Source organism: Dendropsophus ebraccatus, chromosome 7 (assembly GCF_027789765.1).
Source record: "Dendropsophus ebraccatus isolate aDenEbr1 chromosome 7, aDenEbr1.pat, whole genome shotgun sequence".
In the NCBI taxonomy this organism is placed as follows: Eukaryota; Metazoa; Chordata; class Amphibia; order Anura; family Hylidae; genus Dendropsophus; species Dendropsophus ebraccatus.
In genome coordinates, this window is record NC_091460.1 from 99773426 (window position 1) to 99793612 (window position 20187).

At 44.4% G+C, this 20187-nt stretch overlaps 1 protein-coding gene across 2 annotated transcripts in view; it reads right to left on the reverse strand.

Annotated features, from left to right (window-relative positions):
- Positions 1 to 20187, reverse strand: part of TMPRSS9 (transmembrane serine protease 9) — a 108368-nt gene that overhangs the window by 41153 nt on the left and 47028 nt on the right. For both annotated transcript variants that reach the window (XM_069977969.1, XM_069977967.1), the window contains exons 3-4: positions 14791 to 14921; positions 8409 to 8476 (exon numbers count right to left, since the gene is read on the reverse strand). In XM_069977969.1, the coding sequence (XP_069834070.1) occupies positions 8409 to 8476; positions 14791 to 14921 (199 nt within the window). The remainder of the gene's footprint in view (positions 1 to 8408; positions 8477 to 14790; positions 14922 to 20187) is intronic.

Consider the following 20187-nt stretch of genomic DNA (forward strand, 5'->3'; position numbering starts at 1 on the left):
TCTGCACACAGTGATTTATTACAGGGTTGTCCTCTCAGAGACTACAACTCCCAGCATACCCTGAGAGCTGTATAAATGTAGGGATTTGTCACAAATACAGATTAATTCAGAAAAGGAGCGGGCCAGCATGTCGTGTCTCACTGGTTCTATATTGGTGGGCCCCAGGTCCCCCAGTCCGACACTGGACAGAAGCGGCCCCCAAACTAAGACGTCCCCGGCCTCCTTCCTTCCTCCATCACATTTGTTTGATGAGAACAGCGGGCATCAAGCAGAGCGACACCCAAGTGCCAGGGTATATACCATGCATGTACAGTAATGGAGGGGGGGCACCTCAGCGTGCAAAGTGCCTAGGGCAGCATAAACTCTAAATACAGGCCTGGCTGCCGGCACTTCATACCAGCAGCCTATGGGAGGCCGGGCCGTGACCTCTCCGGCAAGTCCCGTCCCTGCGGCTCGCAAGATGGAGCCCGAAGAGGAGGAAGAGCTGCTGCCTGCACAGCGCGGATTAAGTGAGTAGGATGTTTGTTTTTTTAGGGGCACCTCTGGGGGCATTATTAGTTCATGGGGGGCACCTCTGGGGGCATTATTAGTGTATGGGGGCACCTCTGGGGGCATTATTAGTATATGGGGGCATTATTAGCATATGGGGGCACCTCTGGGGGCATTATTAGTTCATGGGGGGCACCTCTGGGGCATTATTAGTATATGGGGGCACCTCTGGGGGCATTATTAGTATATGGGGGCACCTCTGGGGGCATTATTAGTTCATGGGGGGCACCTCTGGGGGCATTATTAGTATATGGGGGCACCTCTGGGGGCATTATTAGTATATGGGGGCACCTCTGGGGGCATTATTAGTATATGGGGGCACCTCTGGGGGCATTATTAGCTCATGGGGGCACCTCTGGGGGCATTATTATCTCATGGGGGCACCTCTGGGGGCATTATTAGTATATGGGGGCACCTCTGGGGGCATTATTAGTATATGGGGGCACCTCTGGGGGCATTATTAGTTCATGGGAGGCACCTCTGGGGGCATTATTAGTATATGGGGGCACCTCTGGGGGCATTATTAGTATATGGGGGCACCTCTGGGGGCATTATTAGTATATGGGGGCACCTCTGGGGGCATTATTATCTCATGGGGGCACCTCTGGGGGCATTATTAGTGTATGGGGGCACCTCTGGGGGCATTTATTAGTGTATGGGGGCACCTCTGGGGGCATTATTAGTATATGGGGGCACCTCTGGGGGCATTATTAGTGTATGGGGGCAACTCTGGGGGCATTATTAGTGTATGGGGGCACCTCTGGGGGCATTATTAGTTCATGGGGGCACCTCCGGGGGCATTATTAGTATATGGGGTTACCTCCGGGGGCATTATTAGTATATGGGGGCACCTCTGGGGGCATTATTAGTTCTTGGGGGGCACCTCTGGGGGCATTATTAGTATATGGGGGCACCACTGGGGGCATTATTAGTATATGGGGGCACCTCTGGGGGCATTATTAGTTCATGGGGGGCACCTCTGGGGGCATTATTAGTATATGGGGGCACCTCTGGGGCATTATTAGTATATGGGGGTACCTCTGGGGGCATTATTAGTATATGGGGGCACCTCTGGGGGCATTATTATGTCATTGGGGGCACCTCTGGGGGCATTATTAGTGTATGGGGGCACCTCTGGGGGCATTATTAGTGTATGGGGGCACCTCTGGGGGCATTATTAGTATATGGGGGCACCTTTGGGGGCATTATTAGTGTATGGGGGCACCTCTGGGGGCATTATTAGTATATGGGGGCACCTCTGGGGGCATTATTAGTATATGGGGGCACCTCTGGGGGCATTATTAGTATATGGGGGCACCTCTGGGGGCATTATTAGCTCATGGGGGCACCTCTGGGGGCATTATTAGTATATGGGGGCACCTCTGGGGGCATTATTAGTTCATGGGGGCACCTCTGGGGGCATTATTAACTCATGGGGGCATCTCTGGGGGCATTATTAGTTCATGGGGGCCACCTCTGGGGGCATTATTAGTTCATGGGGGCACCTCTGGGGGCATTATTAGCTCATGGGGGTACCTCTGGGGGCATTATTAGTTCATGGGGGCACCTCTAGGGGCATTATTAGCTCATGGGGGCACAGCTGGGAATCCTACATACAGGGGGCACAGCAGGGGATCCTACATACAGGGGGCACAGCAGGGAATCCTACATACAGGGGGCACAACAGGGAATCCTACATACAGGGGGCATCCCACATTCCTACTCGCTTTACTGCACATAACACCAAACAGCGCAGTTACTATGGGAGCCTACAGGAGGGAGAAAGGGAAGGAAGTTGCTAGAAATGTGCGGAGCCTAAATTGTTTGTCTCGCAGGTTCTGAAAAGATGAAACATATCTGGAAGGAATCATCCTGGAGGTCTGGGCCGGATGGAGAGGAAAAGGGAAAGTGACGCCTCAGATCAAAGAAGACATCACCGGTGAGTCACTGTATGACACTTTTCTTATTTTGTAGAACATCATTTAGTAGGGCGCCCCGAGGTGACAGCTACTACATTATCTGTACTCAGAGATATCACTGTGTTATCTGTGCTGTTACATAGGACTGCAGGTGACAGCTACTACATTATCTGTACTCAGAGATATCACTGTGTAATCTGTGGTGTTACATAGGACTGCAGGTGAAATCTACTACATTATCTGTACTCAGAGATACCACTGTGTTATGTGGTGTTACATAGGACTGCAGGTGATATCAGGTGATTTCTCCAGGTTGCAGAAGTTCAAACTTTATTGTGCCCTGGTGTGCTGGTGTCTGTATACATGTGTGCTGGTGTCTGTATGTGTGTATACATGTGTGCTGGTGTCTGTATACATGTGTGCTGGTGTCTGTGTGTGAGATCAATTCTAGAGAACTGGCTCATATATCCCATTTTCCCCAGTGGCTTAAAATGTAACCTCTGTTATACAGTTATAAAATTGTAGAACCTAAATGTGAACAAGGTGCAATTCAAATAGACACATGCTTGTATAGCTGTCTCTTGTGCTCTGTATGCAGTGCATTATATTCACCCTTGCAACGTACAATTTATAGCGTGTCTACAAGCCCAGCGGGGCTCATTATGATGGAGACTAAAACTTATACAAGAGTGGGGTAGGGGTTCCCCTGTATTCAGAATGCTGTTGAGTGCTAGGCAATGCCCCGTCTGGGATTATTGAATTTCGAGGGTCTATGCAGAGCAGGATAAAGACACCTCTGCTGCACAAACAGGATCTCCTAGAAAGCGTTCTCACCGCCCTGTATTCGCTATCACTGGCTTGGGTGAGCTAAACTAGTCTGCCTGGGGGGGGGGGTGATTTGTATATGCTCACTAACATGGAACAGCCTCATTATATTAGCCTTATCAACATATTCTATGTTAGTGAGCATACCGGGGGGGGGGGGGGGGGTGGATATTGGTGAACATATACAAATCAAACAGGCCCCCAGACCCTCGAAATTCAATAACCCCAACGGGGCATTGCCTAGTACTCAACAGCATTCTGAATACAGGGGAACCCCTACCCCACTCTTGTATAAGTTTTAGTCTCCATCATAATGAGCCCCGCTGGGCTTGTAGACACGCTATAAATTGTACGTTGCAAGGGTGAATATAACGCACTGCATACAGAGCACAAGAGGCAGCTATACAAGTAAGTGTCTGTATGGTGACATTTCAATTGCACCTTGTTCACATTTAGTTTCTACAATTTTATAACTGTATAACAGAGGTTACATTTTAAGCCACTGGGGAAAATGGGGTATATGAGCCAGTTCTCTAGAATTGATCGGAACCAAATTATACCTCCCAGCAAGGCGTGGGGCGAACACACTATTTTTTTTTTTATTAATGTGGGGGGCCCAGACACTTTGGTTGTATGGGGCCCCGAAATTCCTCATGGCGGCCCTGAGTGAGGGAAATAGGACTATATGTGCATTTCCCATAATTAGTGTATATTAGGGATTTGTACAACTTTCTTTATGTAATAACATATTTAAAAACACATTTTGCTCGGAGTACCCCTTTAAGAAGAGCTTTTATATCAGCATTAATCCAAGGTTTGTTGTTAGAGAAACACCTCACCCCTTTTGTGGATACTGTGTTGTCCACACAAAAATTAATGTAGTCTGTTATACAGTGTGTGAGGCCTTCCATGTTCCACCAATAGGAATCCTGCAGCTCTTCCCATGCAGTTGTTTCAAAGCAATCCCTCAGAGCCTCATCACTCTCTTCGGTCCATATCCTCACTGTGCGGATGACAGCTGATTCTCTACGTACAAGTGGCTTGTATGCAGGTTGAAGATGCACCAGGTTGTGATCTGATCTTCCCAGGGGTGGTAGGGCTGATGAGTTATATGCCTCCCTTGAATTGGCAAAGAACAAGTCCAAAGTTTTGTTGTCTCTTGTGTGGCAGGTTACATACTGTGTGAAACTGGATAGTGTGGATGATGGAGAAGCATGGTTGAAGTCTCCAGATACGAGAAGGAGGGCCTGGCGATGCAGCATCTGCAACTGGCTCGCCGTGGCTTGTAGGACCTCACAGGCAGCCTCAGCCCTCGCAGAAGGGGAAATATATGCAGCCATCACAATGACATGCGACAGTTCCCTTGGCAAATACAATGGTCTCATGCTCACAGCCAACAGTTCAATGTCCATACAGCAAGTCCGCTCCTTAATCACAATGTGCCCCGGGTTACACCCTCTACCATTCACAAAAATCGTCCAGAGTGTCCAGAGTGACCTTGGCAAGCCAAGTCTCTGCAAACAGCATCATGCTGCACTCCCGAAACTCACGATGATGCCTGGCCAGCGCCGCCAGTTTGTCCATCTCACATTGTCCATAATGATGGAGGGAAGAACAGGTCTATAACATCTGCTCCTAGTCCTGCAAAGGGCTCCAGCTCTACAACCTCTTCTTTTCTTCCTTATTTCCTGGGGGATGTCTGGTAGTATGCAGCCCTGCTGTGTTCCTCAGCTGAAGCAGCTGCTCCCTGGTGTAGACTATAGACCCCTGGCTCCATACAGGGTCACCCGACACAATACTTCCCAGTGAAAATACAATAAAAAGGACTGCAAAGGTCCAAGTCCTCATGTGGTTGTTCGTAGTGTAATGCCCCTTAAGTACAGTAATAAGACAAAAAAAAAAGAAAGAAAAAGAAAAGAAAGCTCAAGGTGAGCAGGAGCTTCTGCAACAGGCTGCCACTCCAGCGGTGCCATCTTGGAAAAAAAAAAAGTATATACAGTATATAGTATAGTATATAACCAGTACTGTATATAACCTTCTGTATACTATTGAAAAGCAAGCATACTTACTATAACATAAACCTGGTTTACTAACCAGCAGGTGTCTGTCTATCTGGCTGCATTAAGCCACCATCTCTCGTGCAAAACAGGTCACGTGCCTGGGCATCAAAGGAGATGGCAGGCCTGCCATCATGTACTGCTTGTTGACTGTCTAGTGACAGAGCAGCTATGACTAAATAAACTCAGTCTTTACTGATTGACTGAGGATTGACCGATTGACTGATTGACTGGAGATCAGGGCTCTTCTGCTTTGTAACTGGGGCTGCTAGAACTGTAGGACAATATATAAAAAAAATATACAGTGGTACATTGGTTTAAGAGTAACTTGGATTAAGAGCGTTTTGCAAGAAGAGCTCACAGTTTTTCAAATTTGTAACTTGGTTTAAGAGCATTGCTTTGGTTTAAAAGCTTCCTGTAATGGGTGGGAGGGGGAGAAGTGGAGGGGCATGGTCTGCATAGTGTGGTCTACAACACTGTACTCTGATCCAGGAGGTCTCCCTCACCTTCCAAATTATGGCAGATCCATCAGGGGACAGGACTGTGGAGGTAATCTCTTCATAGCTGTAACCCCTCTCCCCGGAGAGAGAGTGCTGCTATGCTGCACCCACATCTGCCCTGCTCATTCCTTAATGTTTCATGCAGTCTCTGTCAGTCTTAGTGTTTCCCATCTTCTCCATTCCTGCTATAATGTGCCTGCACTCAGCTATACACACTGCTGCTATAATGTGCCTGCACTAACACTCAGCTATACACACTGCTGTATAGAAAAGTTCCTGTCACTGTCCTCCTGCACAGCTCTGTGATTCTCACTTCCTGATTGGTCCATGCTGAACACACACCCCTTCCCCATTGCTGTCATGTGACCACACAGACCTCTGACAGCAGCCCTGCATCTCTATTCTAGCCTGTTATACTACACTACTGCATTATGGGGATCTGCAGTTCACCCTCTATCTACAAACTGCTGCTGTTTTTACAAGTTTATGCACGTGCTATATACACCACATGCTCACTTCTGTACTCTACAGTAACTTAAAATATGACATATTCAGCTGTTTCTAAATGTTTGTTGCATTAGTTTTACATGTTATTTAGAATAAAAAAAGATTTTTGGGGTCAAAAGTTATTGATCACAGTGGGTCTAACTGCTGACATTTGCTTCGATCAGAAGATATAGCCAAGCAGAGACTATGGCAGCGATTGCTCATTCCATCAATATTTTTAATGTAAGTCTATAAGAAAATATTGCCGGAATAAATGGCTGGCCGGGGAGTGGATTGTGCTGCCGTGATCTCTCCATGGTTATATCTCCTGGTCAATGTGGGTGTCAGCAGTGAGATCCACTGTGATCAATAACTTTTGACATGTCTGATGACATGTCGAAGTTAGGTTTAGTGACAGTGCCCATTTACATGGGAGATTTTTTTCTTCTCATCTTACTGTCTGTTTGTCAGTTTCGACTATACAAGAACGTGTTCAGCCAAACAGTGGCCACAGCGGTGTCCTGCTTTGTGACTGATGGATTCACCCTTATTGGGAATCTATCAGCTCTATATGACCTGCAGACATGGGCAGATAGCTGATAGAAGATAAAAGAAGTCATTTTTACACTGCATACATATTGTTTATTGTTTTGCCTTAATAGATTTGATTTAGATTTTTTATTTCTCCAAAGCATATGTGAAGCAGTATTGTGTTATTTTTTTTTATTAGGTTGTTACAAGTGATGGTCCTATACTTTATTTTTTTAACTATTTAATGAAAATATGTTTTAATTTCTTTTTGGGAAAACTTTATTCATCTAAAGGGGTAATGCACAGCACTTATTTTTTTTTACTAAGGGTGGGAGGAAAAATCTGAAAATTGTACTTCCCTCCTGTCAATGCCCTGCTAATTCAGTGATTGGACATTTCCTGTGTGTTGAGAGGAGAATGGGAAGAGACCAGAACCCTTGGAACTGCACTGGTAGGATATCTGTGGTAGGGGACTACAGATTTTTTTCTTTGTTTTCTCCAACTCTTCAGAAATATTTATTGAAGTATAAAATTAATGCTACAGAATACCCCTTTAAATTTTATTACTTTATGCTCTGGTGATGGAACACCTAGCGGTAACTTTGCGTAACAAGTAGAGTTGATCTGAACCTGAGCATGCAGCATTTGATGAGCAGTGACTGCTGAAGTTGGATGCAGCCCTAAGGCTGTTTGGAAAACATTGATACGGCCATAAGCCATAGGCTGTATGAAAGTTTGCTAGGAGTCACTATTAAATGCCGTATGCTCAGGTTCGGATGAACTCAAGCAGGCTCAGAGTTCGCTCAACTCTTGCAACAACCCCAGCGTGCACATATGCTGATGACTTAATCCCAAACATGTTGCAACCTTTTTATTTTCTATCCTGCAGGAGTGTGACATATTTGGCTGCCTTATTAACTTTAATCATGCAGCCAACTTCTGGGGCCTCTTGTTTTTATGCATTACACTTTACAGTATCAATGACATGTTATCTGTATTCCGTGGATCAGTACAATCACAATAATTCTCAGTTTATGTTACCTTTGTTTTTCTTTAATACCTAAATTTGATTAAAATTGTAGCATTCTGAGAGCTTTATGGAAGTTAATTTCTTGTGCTGCGGTCCTCCCCAGACTCATTCAGTGATGTCTTTTTAACCTCCCCCCCCCTCCCTTATTTTTGTCTTTCTCTCCCCTTCTGCTCACTTTCCCTTCAAGTACCACTCTTTAACTAGTAGTATGCAATTTATTGTAGTGGTTCAGTGGGATTTATGCCTGGGGTATACTGTGAAAGATTCTTTTAATGCCCTCGTCTGTTTTCTTTTATTTTGTATTATATAGAGGTGAGTGTGACTCCAGCATGCTCAAGTTGGATTGCTCTGCACTGGATTATTAGTGGCTGATGAAGTTGGATGCAGCTCTAGGGAGTCCTAGTGGATACATTCAACTTCTTCAGCCACTGGTAATCAAATGCTAAACGATAAGGTTTGAATCTCAGTATCAACTCTTCATTTCACAATTATATAAAAAAAATTCACTTACCTGTAATGTAAAACTGTCAATCCAGTATAACTATCTTCTAGAATGGTATCCTTGAAACTGGATTTTAACTAAGGGAAAATTGCAAAACAGTCAAACTGTATACATTATGTAAAAAAAAAATAAAAAAATTAACCATTAACTGATACAAGCCATAAGCTGGTATTATACATTAGCCTTAAAGGAGTACTCCATTCAAGTAAAATACATGTTACATGATCCCCCTCCTGGAACCTAACAATTTGCTCCATACTTGTTATTACCTTTACAGTCTCTTTCCCCCAGTTCTGAGCCTGTTGCTATCTACTGAAGATACAGAAAACCGTGTAAGAGCTGTTCACTTCATCTTTCCCTCTCTACTGAGACGGCTTAAATAAACAGTGTCCCTGGCTGGTTGTATCTGTACCGTTTCTGCACTCTGTGAGGCCAGGGGGGTTCATCACAGTAAGGTCACCAGCAACTTGACCTTAGTTTAACTCATTACATAGTGGCCGGAGAAACTGTTCACATGAGCGGAGTGGATAAGTGTTAGTATAATTTTGAAAACTTTTGATGCATTGTCTAGAAGTGTCAAAAGTTTATATTACACCAGGTCTCAGTACAATTGTTATTTACAGCTGGGTGTAGCATGTGGCTGTGTGCTTCATTCACGACCTAGTTACTGATCCAACTTATTACAGAAGTCACCTTACAATGGAGGCTGTCTCCTGTAATAAGTCAGATTGGGCAGCTATGCTTTAAAGTGACTCTGGTACCCACAATCTGACCTCCCCAAACCGCTTGTACCTTCAGATAGCTGCTTTTAATCCAAGATCTGTCCGGGGGGTCTATTCGGCAGGTGATGCAGTTAATATCATAAAAAAACAACTTTTAAACTGGCAGCCCCGTGCCCTTTGGCCGTGGCTTACATTGTGTATGCATTAGGCTGGCACAACCTCTCTGTCCCTCCTCCCCACCCTCCTCATGATTAGAAATGCTCCAGGCAGATTGCCTCCTATTCATCAGCTCTGAGAGGACGGCACATGGGCTGGATCGTTAAGTACCTGTGTAGTTTTCACTGCTGAGAAATAGGAAAAATGGTGAAGAGGTTGGGGAGCAGGGACGGAGAGGTTGTGCTAGCCTAATGCATACACAAACTAAGACACGGCCGTTGGGCACGGGGCTGCCAGTTTAAAAGTTGTTTTTTATGACAATAACTGAATCACCTGCCGAACGGACCGCAGGACAGATCTTGCATTAAAAGCAGCTATCCGAAGGTACAAGTGGTTTTGGGGGGTCAGATTGTGTCGCTTTAAAGTGACACTGTCACTCCCTTTTTGCATTATGACTTCTCTATACAGGTGTAAAGGGTAAATTTTGCAGTTTTCATACCTTATTTTATATCATACATCATGGTAATTGTTCCAGTAAAAAGTGATCTGGGGTTTCACAGCCGGAGTGCCACTTAGCCCACGACGATACAGTTGGCCCTGTGATGTCATCAGTGCATAGGTGTAGGTGGGGCCTAGACCTCTAGGCTGGCGTGTTCGGCGCCTATGCGCCGATGACGTCACGAGGGCGGGCCAACGTTGTCATTGTGGGTGGGGCCAAGTGTCGCTTCACCTGTGAAGCCGCGCCCAGGTAGCACAATCCGCAGATTATAAAAGATCACTTTTTACGGGAACAAGCACCATGACGTATGATATAAAATATGATATAATATGATATAAAAAAGTATGAAACCTGCTAAATTTACCCTTTACACCTGTGTACAGAAGTCATAATGCAAAAATGGGGTGATAGTGTCACTTTAACATGCTATAACTAATGTTCACAGTTAGTCTCAGTACAGACTTGGCACAACCTAACTTTTAACATGGCTGAACGACAGGTCAAAAATTTTGGGGTTTTTATTGTTACAAATGACGCTGACACTTCAAGTGGATAGTAATATTGCATATGTGTGTTTCATGGTTCTGTTCTTTCACTTCTATAGCCTTCTATGAGCCAGGGCTATACCTGATAATTCTGATAAATTATGGAGATATTTTACTCAATGCTTTAGTTAAGAATATGATACCCAGTGGCAACACTGCATGCTTACAACTAAGGCACATGGAATTGTTTATAGAAACATAGAAACATAGAAGATTGTCGGCAGAAAAAGACCACTGGGTCCATCTAGTCTGCCCTTTTAGTATTTCCTTTCTTATTATCTTAGGATAGATATATGTCTATCCCAGGCGTGTTTAAATTCTGTTATTGTAGATTTACCAACCACCTCTGCTGGAAGTTTGTTCTAGGTATCTACTACTCTTTCAGTAAAATAATATTTTCTCACATTGCTTCTGATCTTTCCACCAACTAACCTCTCACTGTGTCCTCTTGTTCTTGAGCTCAGTTTTTTTTTTTACTAAAAACACTTCCCTCCTGAACCTTATTTAGTCCTTTAACATACTTAAAGGTTTCAATCATGTCCCCCCTTTTCCTTCTTTCCTCCAGACTATACAGATTCAAATCTTTAAGTCTTTCCTGATATGGTTTATGCCTCACACCCTCCACCATTTTTGTAGCCCATCTTTGGACCCGTTCAATTTTATCAGGCCCCATTCACACGTCCGTGTCAGTTTTTACTGTCAGGAAATCCTGATCAGGAGACCTCAAATGTCATCAGGAAAGTATCAGGATTTCCTGACAGTAATCAGTTTTTACCATCAGGAAACCATCAGGAAAAACCTTCAGGATTTCCTGATGAGATAATATGGTCTAGTATGCCAACATAAATCACAGGTACCCGTGTACCTGGATGGCCACAGGCTGCAGAACTACAACTCCCATCATGGCCTGTCAGCAAGGCATGATGGGAGTTGTACGTCTGCAACCTGGATGGCCACAGACTGCAGAACTACAACTCCCATCATGGCCTGCCAGCAGAGCCATGATGGGAGTTGTACTTCTGCAACCTGGATGGCCACAGGCTGCAGAACTACAACTCCCATCATGGCCTGTCAGCAAGGCATGATGGGAGTTGTACGTCTGCAACCTGGATGGCCACAGACTGCAGAACTACAACTCCCATCATGGCCTGCCAGCAGAGCCATGATGGGAGTTGTACTTCTGCAACCTGGATGGCCACAGGCTGCAGAACTACAACTCCCATCATGGCCTGTCAGCAAGGCATGATGGGAGTTGTACGTCTGCAACCTGGATGGCCACAGACTGCCGAACTACAACTCCCATCATGGCCTGCCAGCAGAGCCATGATGGGAGTTGTACTTCTGCAACCTGGATGGCCACAGGCTGCTGAACTACAACTCCCATCATGGCCTGCCAGCAGAGCATGGTGGGAGTAGTAGTCCTAAGGGGTAATCTCACCTGTCCTGGATCCTGCACTGTCGGGGCCGCGAGGTTGGCGTCCGGGTCCGGGTCAGAGTGCAGTGCTGAGGTCCGGGCGGCGGCGGCGGTCGGAGGTGCGGAGCATGGTGGTGAGTTCCCGGGGGGGGCGGGGGCGGGAGAGGGTCAGATGACAGAGAGCCAGAGTTCCGGTGGTGAGTGGCGGCGGCGGCGGTGGGGGGTCTTTTTAGTGTGCGGTGCGTTGCGGGGGGGATGGGGGTGTGCGGGTGATCGGACGGCGGACGGGGCTGGCTCTCTACCAGTCCGGAATCGCGGGCACTTTCCTGATATACATCAGGAAAATGCCCGTGATTCCGGCGCTCCCATAGACTTCTATGGGGGCGTCCGTGCCGGATTTCCGGACGAAAATAGGACAGGACCAAAAAAATCCGGTCCTATTTTCCGGAACGGACACCCTTCCGGAAAAATCCGGAAGGGTGTCCGTGTCTAATGTTAGCCTATGAGTCCGGAAATCCGTCCGGATTTCCTGATAGGAAATCCGGACAGATTTTCCGGACGTGTGAAGGGGGCCTCAATGTCCTTTTTTAGGTGAGGTCTCCAGAACTGGACACAGTATTCCAGATGTGGCCTCACCAGAGCTCTATACAGCGGGATCACAATCTCTCTCTTCCTACTGCTTATACCTCTAGTTATACACCCCAGCATACAATCAGCTTTCCCCATCGCCTGGTTGCACTGGCTGTCAGAAATCACTACCCCTAAATCCTTCTCTTCTGAAGTCTTTTCCAACACAGTACTGCCGATGTGATACTTGGATAGAGGATTCCTCCTCCCCAAGTGCATTATTTTACATTTGGAAACGTTGAACTTCAATTTCCACTGTTTGGACAACTTATCTAGCAAAGCTAAATCATTTTCCATATTACTGACACCTCCAGGAATATCAACTCTATTGCACACTTTTGTGTCGTCAGCAAACAGACAAACTTTACCTACCAACCCTTCTCCTATGTCACTTACAAACATATTAAAAAGAATAGGACCCAGAACAGACCCTTGTGGCACACCACTTGTAACCAGTCTCTGCTCGGAATATACACCATTAACAACAACCCTCTGATATCTATCCTTCAGCCAACCACAAATCCACTGAACTATCCAGGGATTAAGTCCAATTTTCTCCAACTTCTCTATCAGCTCTTTATGGGGAACTGTATCATAAGCTTTGCTGAAGTCCAGATAGGCGATATCCACAGCACCACCTTCATCCAGTATTTTTGTGGCATAATCAAAGAAATCAATGAGATTAGTCTGACATGATCGGCCCTCAGTAAAGCCATGCTGGTTTGGATCCATCAAATTGTTGATTCTTAGGTGATCCATTATCTTCTTTTTTAGAAGCGTTTCCATCATTTTCACTACAGATGTCAGGCTCACTGGCCTGTAGTTACTGGGCTCTTCTCTATTCCCCTTCTTGTGGATTGGTATAACATTGGCTGTTCTCCAATCATCGGGGACATCTCCTGTTAGCAGGGATTGGTTATACCGATCTGTCAGGGGGGCAGCAATCACAGATCTGAGTTCTTTAAGAACCCTGGGATGGATCCCATCTGGACCCATAGCCTTATTTAGCTTTAAACGGGCAACTTCCTCTGCAACTTTAGTCTCTGAAAATACTGGAGCTGAACCCATATATATATATAGATCTATAATATTAGTATAATAGAGACCAGAAAGGAGGATTGCACAATTCAATATTAAAACACAGTTGTGAATTATGAGTTATTCTTCTTTTTTTTTTTTTTTTTGTATTTTAGGTATTCTAGATATCATGATGGTAACAGAGAAATTCCTAATTAGATGTTTGATTTGGTGGCTAATAGCAGAGTGAGGTTAAATTCAGTAAATTTATGCCATTGTTTTCCTAATTGAAAAAAGCATGAGAAAAATACGACTGCCACTTAAAGGAGACGTCCGGCAATTTTTTTTAATTATAGTTATACAAATCACCAATATACACTTATTACAGGAAATGCACATAAAGTGCTTTTTCCCTAGACTTAGTACTGCATCAAGGCTTCACTTCCTGGATAACATGGTGATGTCACTTCCTGGATAACGTGGTGATGTCACTTCCTGGATAAAATGGTGATGTCACAACCCAACTCCCAGAGCTGTGCGGGCTGTGGCTGCTGGAGAGGATGATGGTAGAGCAGTGCTCAGTGTCTGTGTCCCTCCAGTGCCCTGTGTCCCTCAGTGTCCCTCTGCCATCATCCTGTCCAGCAGCCACAACCCGCACAGCTCTGGGAGTTGGGTCGTGACATCACCAAGTTATCCAGGAATTGAAGCCTTGATGCAGTAGTAACTGCAGGGGGAAAAAAAAAACTTTATAAGCATTTCCCGTAATAAGTGTATATTGGTGATTTGTATAACTTTTGGGGGGCAATACAGTACTTAAATAAAAATTTTTGCCGGACTTCTCCTTTAACTGGAGATGCACAGCATCACCACATAATACCTCAGGCTAATTTCACACTGCGTTTTTGAATCTGATTCATTGTATCTATTTCAGTGCGTTTAATTTTAGCATACAGAAAAATGCGGTCAACCACGTATTTGTGTACGTTAAAAAAAGCAGATCTGTTTCGATCTGTTGCAGTGTGAACTCTGTATCTGACCCATGGTTGTAAAATAGGTTTGCTGCAAGTCAATGATTAGCAGATCCACTGCAGATTTCATGGTATGGGTCAACGTGCATTTTGTCCATATTTTTGCACCCCTTTTTTACATCAAAACTGCAGCATTCTTTTGTAAAAATAAGTTTATAGTGTAATTGTAAGTGTAATTGTGTAATTAAGTGTAATTCCCTTTTAAATTTTTAAAACCATTTATGTGGATCTGAATTGTTTAGTTATTCAATATACACATGTTGTATAACCAATCTGCTATGCACATGACTAAACCTAAACCTTACTACAACGCCCCAGGTTATGGTTGGACCAGTTTTTTGGTAATCAACAGAAATGAGTCATACTTGAAATGTTTGACTTACCATTTTCTGTAATGTAGTGGTTATGGATTTGAAGTACAAAGAAGAGCAATTCTGTAAACTGGGACTGTACTGAAGACCTTGTAATTCCAAAGTATGCACCACAGTGAGGCTCTGTGTTGTTGTTAAATACACTAAAGAAAAAAATATTCAAGTGGTTAAATGTATTTACAAATCTGGGAGTAATCAACCAATCAACCCAAATACTTGGCAAACAACAACAAAAATAATTTATAATGTCTGACCGTAGTTAGGGCATACTGGGGATACTGAATCTGAAAGTAACTCCCACCGTTTCCCTGGCCACCATCCAGGTGTCACGGTCATTACACACCTCTGTCTCTGCCTGGAGCATTTCCAGGCACTTAGCAGAAGGAAATGTGGTGTCACTGCCCCACTGTCACCTTTATTTGCAGTGGTGTTGTGAACCAGAAACCTGGACTGCTATGAAATCCAGGTTCTGTTAGGGATCCAATGACAATTGAGTATAGAAGCCTTGTGCAGATTGTTTCAATCCTTCCTTTCCTGTGGAGTGACACACTGCCCCAAGTGCTGGTGTGGTGATTCGCGAAGCCATCCCCTATGACTAGAGATGAGCGAACCTGGAGCATGCTCGAGTCCATCCGAACCTGAACTTTTGGCATTTGATTAGCAGTGGCTGCTGAAGTTGGATAAAGCCCTAAGGCTATGTGGAAAACATGGATATAGTCATTGGCTGTATCCATGTTTTCCAGACAACCTTAGAGCTTTATCCAACTTCAGCAGCCACTGCTAATCAAATGCCGATCATTCGGGTTCGGATCGACTCGAACCCGAACCCGTTTTGCTCATCTCTACCTATGACCCATAGTAGTGATACAGAGACACTAACAGCTCAGTTATACGTACAGGACATCCTGCGGCCACAATTGCTGATTAGATCATATACTTGATGAGAGGAATAATTAGGTCAGTATATTCTAGTGTTTTCACTACACAAGGTTAGGGCTGCCATCAGTGGGGTATTGTCAGTAATATTTGTCTTGGGGATACTGGATTTTAATCAGTCTATGGAGGCTTAATTTGGTCACTGTGTGTATATATAGTCAAGATATGGCAATTTTGGTTGTCCATTTTGTAGTATTATGTGTGTTATTTGTGACAATGGTATTGGTATACTGGGTTGTGTTCAGTAACAGTGTGATGCCGGGATGGGGGCCCTATTTTATGACAAGCCCAATGCACATTGTAGTTAATCCACCATTGCAGGTATATAATCTATATAAAATTATTATGTAAATATATAGGATTCCAGAGGAAAAAGTCCAGTGCTTTTACCTAGTGTATAAAAATTCACAGCTTTATTATAGATCCATAAAGCAAGATACCATTGCTGTAAAAAAAAAACACACAGCAATGATGTCTTGTGTTATGGATCTATAATAAACTGTGAATTTTAACACACCAGAACAAAATGCTGGACTTTTCTCTATGGGGCTATGCTAAAACACAGTACTTCTTCTAAAAATATGGCCAAGAAAACTCTTCTGTCCCCTTGCTCTAATGATCAATGGGGCCTGATCAGTAAAGTTGAGGTAAACTTAAAGGAGAAGTTGAGGAGCAGGAGGAGGCAGCACTTGATTGCACCCAGGCAAGTATAGTTGAGAAGAGACATGTTGAGGAGCGGGAGGAGGCAGCACATGATTGCACCCAGGCCAGCAATGATTTCTTGTATTATGGATCTATAATAAAACTGTGAATTTTAACACACCAGAACAAAATGCTGGACTTTTCTCTATGGGGCTATGCTAAAACACAGTACTTCTTCTAAAAATATGGCCAAGAAAACTCTTCTGTCCCCTTGCTCTAATGATCAATGGGGCCTGATCAGTAAAGTTGAGGTACACTTAAAGGAGAAGTCCGGCGAAAATTTTTATTAAAGTATTGTATTGCCCCCCAAAAGTTTTACAAATCACCAATATAGACTTATTACGGGAAATGCTTAGAAAGTGCTTTTTCCCTGCACTTACTACTGCATCAAGGTTTCACTTCCTGGATAAAATGGTCACGACCCGACTCCCAGAGCTGTGCGGGCTGTGGCTGCTGGAGAGGATGATGGCAGGGGGACACTGAGGGACACAGGGCAATGGAGGGACACTGAGCATCCCCCTACCATCATCCTCTCCAGCAGCCACAGCCCGCACAGCTCTGGGAGTCGGGTCGTGACATCACCATTTTATTCAGGAAGTGAAGCCTTGATGCAGTAGTAAATGCAGGGAAAAGAGCACTTTTGTGCATTTCCCGTAATAAGTCTATATTGGTGATTTGTAAAACTTTGGGGGGGCAATACATTTGGGGGGGCAAAAATTTTCACCGGACTTCTCCTTTAAGTGTACCTCAACTTTACTGATCAGGCCCCATTGATCATTAGAGCAAGGGGACAGAAGAGTTTTCTTGGCCATATTTTTAGAAGAAGTACTGTGTTTTAGCATAGCCCCAGATTGTCCAGGGCCTGGACAATCCCGATGGCAACTCTACATAAGGTCATCCGAAAAGTAAAGCTCTTATAAGTTAACAAGTCTTCTAGTTACGGGTAGAATAAGATGTAGCATTTAGCTTGACTGGAAAGTTTTACTCACTTGCAGCTAAAGAGGGACAGAGCAGAGGTGATGAAGCTGCACGTGCTGCGAACAATGTGAAATTGTCCTTGAATACAGAACATGCCTTTCTCTTGTGTGTTTAATAGGGCATTCTGCCAAAACTATAGGTAGCGGTATGCTGCTACATAATTATATTATTTAGAAGGTTGAAGAGCCAATCAAGATCAACCTATAACCCTACTGTGTTGATCCAGAGGAAGGAAAGACCCTCATGAGGCAGGTACAAATTGCCCCATCACAGGGAGAAAAGTTCCTCCCCAATGTAAATGGCAGAATCAGAATAATCCCTGGATCAGCGTCCATCCTATCACATGTAATCTAGTGCTCATAACTTGTAATCTTATATTTTTCAGTAGTAGAGGATGCCCCCTTGTCATGGTTACAGGCCTAGGTAGGGATGAGCGAACTTTTAAAAAGTTTGGTTCGGTTCGATCCGACGAACTTTTGTGAAGTTCGGATTCGTACGAACCGAACCTAAAACGAACCTTGCTATAACGGCTGAATAATTACAGCTACAATAGTGGGAGTCTGATAGGGTATAGTTTCGTTTAGTTGCAGTTGCTATTACAATGAAAAAAGTGGAAAAAAAATCATGAAAAGTGCAAAAATAGTGAAAAAAATAGTGAATAAAAAATAAAAATAATAAAAAAAAGTTAAGGGGGAGGCGGCAGCACTTGATTGCACCCAGGACAGTATAGTTGAGAAGAGACAAGTTGAGGAGCAGGAGGAGGCAGCACTTGATTACACCCAGGCGAGTATAGTTGAGAAAAGACAAGTTGAGGAGCAGGAGGAGGAGGCACTTGATTGCACCCAGGCAAGTATAGTTGAGAAAAGACAAGTTGAGGAGCAGGAAGAGGCAGCACTTGATTGCACCCAGGCCAGTATAGTTGAGAAGAGACATGTTGAGGAGCGGGAGGAGGCAGCACATGATTGCACCCAGGCCAGTATAGTTGAGAAGAGACATGTTGAGGAGCGGGAGGAGGCAGCACATGATTGCACCCAGGCCAGTATAGTTGGGAAGAGACATGTTGAGGAGCGGGAGGTGGCAGCACTTGATTGCTCCCAGGCAAGTATTGTTGAGAAGAGGCAAGTTGAGGAGCAGGAGTAGGCAGCACTTGATTGCTCCCAGGCCAGTATTGTTGATAACAGACAAGTTGAGGAGAAGGAGGAGGAGGAGGCAGCACTTGATTGCACCCAGGCCAGTATAGTTGAGAAGAGACAAGTTGAGGAGCAGGAGGAGGCAGCACTTGATTGCACCCAGGCCAGTATAGTTGAGAAGAGACAATATGAGGAGCGGGAGGAGGCAGCACTTGATTGCACCCAGGCCAGTATAGTTAAGAAGAGACAGGTTGAGGAGCTGGAGGAGGCAGCACTTGATTGGACCCAGGCCAGTATAGTTGAGAAGAGACAAGCAAAGCAGAAATGGACAGGTTTTGTGGGGCGCTGAATTAGCGTCACACTCTATGGAGGGCTTCAACAAGTTTTGCTGCTATAGGTTACTAAACGGGGTTGACTGCTAAATGGGGTTGACGGCACCCAGCAGAGCAGCAACGTGTAGGGTGTACTGTTGGTCACAGGACAGGAGCTGGTTCAATGCTACCTGTCCTGACTCTTTTCTCACTTTGCTCTTCCTATTTCTTTTTTTATCTCCCTATCTCTCAATAGATATCACTATTTTTTTTATTTAGATGCCTATCTCTCCCTATCTCTTGATTTCTCAGCCTCTTTCCCTATGTATCAGCATATCTTCTATATTCAGCTTTCCCTGGATCTTGCTATTTGTTTTTTTCTCTTCCTCTGTCCTGCTTCTCTCACTAACACTTTCTATTCCTTCTCCATCTCTCCCTGTATCTATCTAGTTGTTTGGCTATCTGTCTCTTTTCCCTCTCTATCTGATACGGAGCTCCTCTCTCTCTCTGAATTCTGGCAACACACTGAGAAGCTGCTGGCGCACTCAGGCACTTCCTGGTGCTGTGGGGTGACGTCACACATCTTGATTTTCACAGAAAACCAGGATACAAGGGATTATAGGAGTAATAATCCCTTGTATCCTGGTCTATTCTGTGAAAAAAAATTTGTGTTGCCGTTATTTTAACCAGATTCGTAACGACCTTTTTGCAATCTGGTTCGTAACGGTTTGGTTCGCTCATCCCTAGGCCTAGGTATAAAAAGATCACTAGAAAGATCTCTGTACTGTCCATTCATATATTTGTACATTGCAATCAGACCATATCCAGGGTGTAATTTTTGGAATCTTAGCTTGATAACCTGTCTTGGTACTGTAACCCACCATGTACTTGGTATGGACCTCACACATTCCCTTTAAGGGCACATACATGCCTAATCCATTATGGATTTGGTGCTGCTGAAATACACAAATAAGCATCATCAAATCCACAGCAGATTATGTTGTATCTTTATTTTTATGCGTTGATGGTAGGGTCCACACATTAAAGGCAGTAATGAGGAACATGGCGAATTGAAGCATAATTCCTTACATCATATAAAGTGCACTGTTATCTATAATATATCGGGGAGGATATGTTATGTGGGCTGCTCGGGTCTGAGTGCCAGGGCTGATATTAAGTCCCAGTCCAGCCCTGCCCTCAGTTCCTTCTCGGAAGCAGTTTTACCCAGTGTTGGATTATTTAGCACGTAACTACTTATTATTGTTGTGTCCCACCACTGGTGTTTTTCCCTTGCACCTGTCCTAAAGTTTTCACTCAGGTTAACCAGTGGGAGATGATGCAACTGTTGTATT